We start from the raw sequence: 7674 nt of genomic DNA on the forward strand, positions 1-7674 counted from the left end.
CCTGACCCTGCCTATCCCTGCCTGTCCTTCCCTGTTCTTCCCTGACCATGCCTGTCCCTCCCCGTCCTTCCCTGACCCTGCTCATCCCTGCCCATCAGTCCTTGTCCTTCTCTAATCCTCCCTGTCCCTCCCCAACCCTGCCCGTCCCTCCCCGTCCCTCCTCGTCCCTGCCCATCCCTCCCCTTCTGTCCCTGTCCCTTCCTGTCCTTCCCCTTCCGTCCCTGTCCCTCCCCGTCCTTGCCCGTCCCTGCCCGTCCCTCCCTGTCCTTCCCCATCCCTCCCCATCCGTCTCCGTCTCTCCCCATCCCTGCCCATCCCTGCCCATCCATCCATGTCCTTCCCTGACCCTGCCCATCCCTGCCCATCCATCCGTGTCCTTCCCTGACCCTGCCCATCCCTGTCTGTCCATCCCTGTCCTTCCCTGACCCTGCCCATCCCTGCCCATCAGTCCTTGTCCTTCCCTGATCCTGCCCGTTCCTGCCCGTCCCTCCTCGTGCCTCTGGGCTGGTGGTGGCCTCAGAGCCGTGGAGCTCTGTACCTGTTGGCGCTTCAGCTGCTAGGCCTCTGGGCGTGGGGGGGCAGCTGCCGCGGCTTGTCCTGCAGCGCTGGGCGCTCGTCTGGAAGGACCTGGGGCTGCCACAGGGTGCTGAGCGCTGCTTTGTTTTGTTCTTGCTTCTGGAAACAACTCGTGCACCCAAGGCACGCGTCGCCGGCAGCAGGGCTCGGATTGCACGTCCACATCCGAGGAGGAGTACGGCTCCCACCATGGCTCCCCCACACACACACACTCCCATGCCTCAACAGCCACGCAGACCCCGCGGGCTGGCAGCTCCAACCGGACTCGCTCCCGGGCCCCCATCCCCCGGGACACGGACGATGAGGAAGAAGATCCTGACCCCTACGGCTTTATTGTGCAGACGGCAGAGATCGCTGAGATTGCCAGGTGAGCCCAACTCAGGGGGAGCCTTCGAGCCAGAGCGCCCCTCACCTTGGGGCCAAGGGCACCCCCAGGGCAGGTCCTGGGCTGGAGACTCTCTTCCCAAAGGAGCTCAGCAAGGGCTGGTCGATGGAGGGGTGGCTGGGGTGGGCGGGTGGGTGGATGGAGGGGTGGATGGGTGGGTGGGTGAGATGGATATCAGGTGGCTGGGTGGGTAGATGGGTGGACATTGGGTAGGTGATGGATGGGTGGGTGGGTGGATGGAGGGCTGGAAGGATGGCTGGGTGGATGGTTGGGTGGCTGGATGGGTGGATGGATGGGTGGATGGGTGGGTGGATGGGTGGGTGGAAGTTCGGCTGGGTGGATGGAAGGATGGAAGAATGGTTGGGTGGGTGGATGGAGGGGTGGATGGGTAGGTGGATGGATGGCTGGGTGTGTGGATGGGTGGGTGGATGGATGGATGGATGAGATGGGTATCAGGTGGCTGGGTGGGTAGATAGGTGGATATTGGGTGGGTGATGGATGGATGGGTGGAGGGATGGATGGGTGGGTGGAGGGATGGATGGATGACTGGGTAGGTGGGTGGAAGAGTGGATGGGTTGATGGGTGGGTGGATGAGATGGATATCAGGTGGCTGGGTGGATAGGTGGGTGGATATTGGGTGGGTGATGGATGGATGGGTGGGCGGGTGGATGAATGCAGATCTGTCCAGGAGGGTGTGGGTGCTCTGGTATGAGGAAGAACTGTACTATTTTTGTTAAAGATGAACTGTCATGTGGTTATTTCCTGGGTCACTTCCAGGCCAGGAGCAGGGAGGCTGGTGCAAAGGTGGTGGAGACTGGGGAGTGGTCTTCCACTGAGCAGTGGTCAGTGCTACAGTGGTTGGGTTCTGTGGGGCTCGTGCAGGGGCAGGAGGAGTCCGGGGATGGGTGAATGGTGAATGTTTGGTACTGAGAATGCTGAGCTTGGGCCCGTGAGCCTCCTAGAAAGGTGACCCAGAGGCAGGTGGTTCCTGGGAGAATGGTCCATGGGGGTGGAGACACAGAGATGGCGACAGAGGCCATGGCGGCTGGAGGTTGAGTGGAGAGGACCTGCAGGGCTTGAAGAGGGCCAGGGACGGAGCTCCCAGGACGCGGGGGGTGGTGCACAGGGCTGACGAGGGGGCGGACTGCTGAGGAGCAGAGTGAGGGTTCTGGAAGGAGGCTGCTGGGTGAGAGAGGCGAGGGGCGTGCAGAGGCGAGGAGGGGGGATGGAGGGGCCCCTGTAGGCTTCAGGGCCTCTGCCCCGGAATGGGCAGGCTTGGGCATCCCGATGTGCCGGGGGCCGGAGAGAGGACGTGGGGGCTGGTGCTAAGGCAGGGCACACGTCCATTTGGCATCCGTGACTTTGAGGGACGTCTTTCTGTGTTTTCTGGACGTAGGGAAGGTGGGACCCAGTTGGGGGGCCCCCATCTTGAGGGGGCCCAGGTCAGCCTTGCTGGGGAGGTAGGGGCCGGCCGGGGTAGTTTTCTCCAGCTGTGCTCAGCATTTCTGGGAGGGGCTGAGCTCGGGCGGCCATGCCAGGCAGGGCTGCAGGTGGCGATGGGAGAGGATAGGCCCTGAGGGCCGGCTGGGCGGCGTCCCGAGCATGCTGGGACAGCTGAGGGTGGTCGCTGGGCCCTGGTGGGCCTTGGAGGCCCCGTCACTTGGGCGACTGCAGCAGTGATGTGCCGAGGAACCTTGAGGGTGTTGCTCATGCGTCCTCGAGTGAAGGGAGCGGTGTGGACAGTGACGGGGGACTCCTGCACCCCCAGCCTGGGCCGAGGGCTCTAGTCCACAGGACAGGCTGGTTGGGGGACCTGATGTGCTTCGAGGACAGCGCTCAGCCTGGGGACTTCGTGGACACTAAGGGGTAGAAGGTGCTCCTGGTCCCTGCTGGCCTCTGTCCTTTTCCGGGTGGCCTGAGAGCCTGGTGGGGAAGCAAGTCTAACCCGTGTGGGGTGTGAGCGGGGCCGGGCTGGGCCTGGGAGCCTGGCCGCCCGTGGCCTCCCTCCCTCCCCTGCGGGGAGGTTCCTGGTCTCCGCCTGCCTGTCTCACCCGTTGCTTGCCTCTGGCCCTTGTCTGTGACCCCTTCCCTGCCTCAGTGTCCCTGCCTGCAGAGTAGGGCCTGGGTGGCCAGAGGGAAGGTGTGGCCTACTCTGGAGCATGGGGGTGCCTCCGCCCGCCCTTCCTGCCCAGCCCCAGCCCCACCTCTGCCACCCTTCTTGGGGCATTGCACACTTGAGCCTTCTTTGGGGCCCTGTCTGTCTGTCACTGCCAGTGGCCGGTTGGGCACAGTTTGGGCCAGGCTAGCGGCTGCATGCCCTCGGCCCCTACCCCTCACCCTGCACTTGCCTCTTGGGAAGGGCTCCTGCCTCCACCTGAGAGGGGAGGTCGGCCCGGGGAGGTTTCCCTCAGGCTGCCGACCCCCCGACCTCCCCGACGCTGGCGCCCCGCCCAGGAGGACCCTACAGGACCCGCCTTCTTTCCTGCGGGTGCAGGCTGAGTCAGACACTAGTGAAGGATGTGGCCATCCTGGCCCGGGAGATCCACGACGTGGCTGGGGACGGCGACTCGCTGGGCTCGCCGGGGCCCGCCCGCAGCCCCTCCCTCAGCAACGTGCCCAGCACCCCTGCTTCAACCATCTCCGCCCGTGAGGAGGTACGCCCCGCCACGCCCCTGCTGAGGTCTGGCCTGGTCCCCTGGTCCTGGCCACATCGGCCCCGCCCTGCACAGCTGCGTGCCCGGGCGGTCTGAGCCACGAGCCCCCACCAAGGCTCTGCGTCCCGTGCTCGGCTCCCGACACGGCCGCCCTGAAGCACGGGGTCTGGGATCCGCCTTCCTTGGGGGGCTGGGGCGTCCCGGGGCCCCCAGCGGACTGGGCTTGGGGTCCACTCCGTTGCCCTGCTGTTGTCGGGGCGGAGGCATGGTGTCTGCCCCTGCTGGCGATGCCCGCACCCTGGAGGGCTCTCACCACCTGCCCTTGTCCGCAGCTGGTGCAGCGCATCCCCGAGGCCAGCCTCAACTTCCAGAAGGTGCCCCCTGGCTCCCTGAGCTCTCGAGACTTGGACCAGAACATGAACGACTGCTGTGAGGACCCCCTCGCCAGCAAGATGCGGCCTCGGAGCCGCGAGGAGGCAGGCACCCCCCCGCCCCTTAGAGAGCTGGCCTGGCTGCACGCACGGGGCCCTCCCAGCCGGGCGCTGGGCTGTGCCTGGGGAGCAGGCCTTCCGGAGGGCTCCGGGCGTCATGCTGACACTGGTCCTCACAGGTGATCTTTGACAACCTGATGCTGAACCCTGTGTCCCAGCTGTCCCACGCCATCCGGGAGAACACGGAGCACCTCGCCGAGAAGATGAAGTGCGTAGGGCCCCGCGAGCTCTGTGGCCAGTGGGAGCCGCCCCCCAGACTCCCCTCAGACACAGACACGAACATACACCCATCAGCGAGGACCTGCAGCGGTGGGGGGGGGGGACACCACCCAGGGGGTGCCCGTGCACACACGCATGCCCGGCTCCCGGGAACCAGAGCCCCAGGATGACCCCAGCCTCCAGCCCAGCCCTCCGCACGTCAGGCCCAGAGGCCGGGACTCTGGCTCCAGCCAGCCCCGTTCCGGCGCTGGGGTGTGTTTCCCCTTGGGCCCAGGCGGGGGGGGTCTGGGCTTGCCTGTGTCTGGGCTCCATCATCGCTGTCCTCTGCCTCCCCCCTCGGCGGCAGGATCCTCTTCCAGAACACAGGGCGTGCCTGGGAGGAGGTGGAAGCCAGAATCAACTCGGAGAACGAGGTGCCCATCCTGAAGACGTCCAACAAGGTGAGGGCCGGCCTGCGCCCAGCCGCCGGGCTGCAGGGAGTGGGGTGTGACCCCCTTGGCGGCCCTGCTCCATCTGCCCCCTCCCGCCCACTTCCAGGAGATCAGCTCCATCCTGAAAGAACTCAGGCGCGTGCAGAAGCAACTGGAAGGTGGGTGCGGCCCCAGGTGCTGCCCGAGGCACCAGCAGAGGGACCCCGGGGTGGGCCGGGAGGCAGGAAGGACCCGCCGGCCGGCCTGACCCTCCCCGCCCCCGCAGTCATCAACGCCATCGTGGACCCCAGCGGGAACCTGGACCTGCTGACCGGGAACCGGGGCTCCGCGGGCTCGGCCCAGCTGGGGAAAGGCCGGCCGGCTGCCCAGAGCCCATCCTCGCCCCCCTCGGCCCTGCCTCTGAGGAGCTTCCCACAGCGGGCGAACTGCGGGTCCCCGGGCCTCCCAGACCCTGCCTTCCTGCCCGACTTCCTCCCCGATGCCGAGAGGTTCCTGATCTAGGCGGCCGGGGCCGGGGCCGGGGCGGCCTCCGCGTGCCCTGGGTCCAGCACCTTCGGCACCCCTCGTCTGCCGCCACGGCCCTTCCCGGCTGCGGACGGTTTGCCACAGACCCCCCACGTGCCATAACCCTGTGGGCAGGTGCCTCTGTGCCCACACCCCTCCCTAGCTCCCAGCCGGCGCCCCAGCTGGACGGTCCAGCCCCTGTGGCCACCCCCGCTGGCCTCCTGGCCCAGCTCCTGCTGTGGCCTCTGCCAAGGGCCCGCGTCACAGGTGTGTACCCCGCCTCCTCCCCACTGCTGTTATTTCTGTCTTTAGCTTTTAAGGAAAGAGTGGCCTGGGCCACTGCAGCAGCCCCCGGGCCTGGAAGGCCCTCGCCCCACCTCTTGTGTTGGGGGCGGCTGTTCTGCTGAGGGCTCCCGTGGGCTTACGTGTCCCGTCCCTGTGTGCTGGCCGGGGCCAGGCGGAGGAAGAGGGGCTGGGCCGGGGGTGGGGGCGGTCATTCAGTGCCAAACATGGAGCCGGGAGGGGCTGCTGAAGCCCCGGGACTCGAGGGCAGGGTGCCCCCGGCCAGCGCACTCACAGCCAGTTCTGCCGAGGGCCGGGAGGCTCCCCGCTGCCCCGGGGTCGGGGTCCTGGGGCAGGGATGTGGCCTGTGGAGGCGTTTGGGGCGGGAGCCCCACTACTTCAAGCCTTTGGTGCCAATGCAACTGCCAAGCCCACTGAGCGTGCAGGCTGCGGCCACGCGGGCCGAGCACACAGGCACGCCCATGGCGGACACGTGCGCCCAGGCTCACGGCTCGCCCAGGCGCGTGTCCACAGCGTGGGGCAGCTCCGCCCAGCCACGGAGGCCGGGCTCCTGCACTTGGCTTCCTGTGGTCCTGGGCTGGGGGCTGGGGGAGGGAGGGGGGCACTAGACCGAGAGGGCGGGAAACCAGGCTTCCAGAAGCTCCCTGGGCTGCACCCGCTCCCCCAGCCTCACCCCCGTCCTGCCTGATGCTGTGGGCGTTCCTGGGGTGTCTGCAGCCAGCTCGGGGCCCTGCAGGCTGCTGTGCTCCTGGTCCCGTGGGGGGTGGGGGGCAGGGAGGGGCCCCCAGGGACAGTCTTGCCTTCTCAGGGTTCTTTCAGCTGGGAACACGCCGGGTGGGCAGAGCACCCCACCCCCGGGGCAGGGGGGATGTTTCTGGAGCCTCTAAGCCAAAGAGCCCGTGGGCTGTGGCAGGTGGGGGCGGGTCGCTCTGCACCGTGCCTGGTACCTGTGTGAGTGGCGATTGCGGGATGGGGCCTGGGGCCAGTGGGTGAGTCCGGGCCGCCACGGGTGATGTGCGTCTCTGTGTTTACATTTAGCTGACGTGGAGTCGCGTGCATGGGTCCTGTGCCCCCCCCCGTGATGTTTACGTGTGTGTGTGAGTGGTGGTGGGCTCCCTGCCGGGGCCCCCCCTCGAGCCTGCTGTGTCCACACGGAGGCGGCGCTGGGCCCCCCCGGCCTCCTGCATGCCCCCCACACTGTTGCCCACAGCCTGTCCCCTGGGAACAAACAGTGGCCGTTCTCATGCACCCGCCCTCAGTGATTGCTGTACACGTTTTTTTATTCACAAATTCCTGTTCCCCCTCCTTCCAGCCTTCGACTTGGGTTCGGTAACTTATTTGTCTGGCTCCTTGGAGGTACTTCTGTATGTGTGTCCTCAGGTGGTCTCATGGATGTCTCTCAGAAAACGGTTATTTTATATGAGTTGTCATGGAATTTGTTCTAATAAATCATTCTATCACATGGCAAGATCCCGGCGTCTGTTACCTTGAGCTCCTTTCTCCACCGTTGGTGTCTGGGGTGGGGATGCTTGGCCCGTGGGGTCTCCCTTCATTTGCCGGGAAATCCCATTTGTCCCGAGACCAGGCATGCTGCAATGCCCAGACCTTGCCACCAGGGGGTGCTGTGGGCGAGAAAGCAGCAGGGAAATTTCAGACGTTTGCTCCTCAAAAGAGAAGTTATTTTATTCCAGCCATTCAAGGACAGGACGACCAGAAGCACCGTCAGGTAGGCTGTTCTGCAGACATGTACCAGCCGAGGGGCACGGGCACCGACTGCCGAGCCACAGCTCCTTCCAATTCCTCCCCGCGGTTCATGGCTTTGGAGCATGCCCAACTTGACACCAGGGCTGTGGTGACGTCACACCGCTGAGTGCCTAGGGCCTCCGGTCTTAGACCCTGGCGGGGGGCAGGGTCGCATCCCCCAACTCCGCTGCAGGGAGGACCCAGAGGAGCTGGACAAGTGGGCTGGGGAAAGTGTTCAGCCTGCTGTCAGCCCACAAGGCTAGCTGCCACAGACCCTGTTCTCCAGGCCTCTCGACCACAGCACAGGAGTGCCTGGTATCCGCTCTGTTCCCCACGCCAGCTCTGTTCCCCAGTCCAGCTCTGTTCCC

The 7674-nt window shown here is 66.1% G+C and overlaps 1 protein-coding gene across 3 annotated transcripts in view; it reads left to right on the forward strand.

Annotated features, from left to right (window-relative positions):
• The window catches only part of CEP170B (centrosomal protein 170B), a 29232-nt gene extending 22201 nt beyond the window's left edge, over window positions 1-7031 (forward strand). For all 3 annotated transcript variants that reach the window (XM_032406034.1, XM_032406033.1, XM_032406032.1), the window contains exons 13-19: window positions 700-943; window positions 3456-3615; window positions 3948-4091; window positions 4226-4314; window positions 4672-4765; window positions 4863-4914; window positions 5022-7031. In XM_032406034.1, the coding sequence (XP_032261925.1) occupies window positions 700-943; window positions 3456-3615; window positions 3948-4091; window positions 4226-4314; window positions 4672-4765; window positions 4863-4914; window positions 5022-5257 (1019 nt within the window). In that variant the 3' untranslated portion in view covers window positions 5258-7031. The remainder of the gene's footprint in view (window positions 1-699; window positions 944-3455; window positions 3616-3947; window positions 4092-4225; window positions 4315-4671; window positions 4766-4862; window positions 4915-5021) is intronic.
• The last annotated feature ends 643 nt before the right edge of the window (window positions 7032-7674 follow it).

Source organism: Phoca vitulina, unplaced genomic scaffold, assembly GCF_004348235.1.
Source record: "Phoca vitulina isolate PV1807 unplaced genomic scaffold, GSC_HSeal_1.0 scaffold7, whole genome shotgun sequence".
NCBI lineage: Eukaryota > Metazoa > Chordata > Mammalia > Carnivora > Phocidae > Phoca > Phoca vitulina.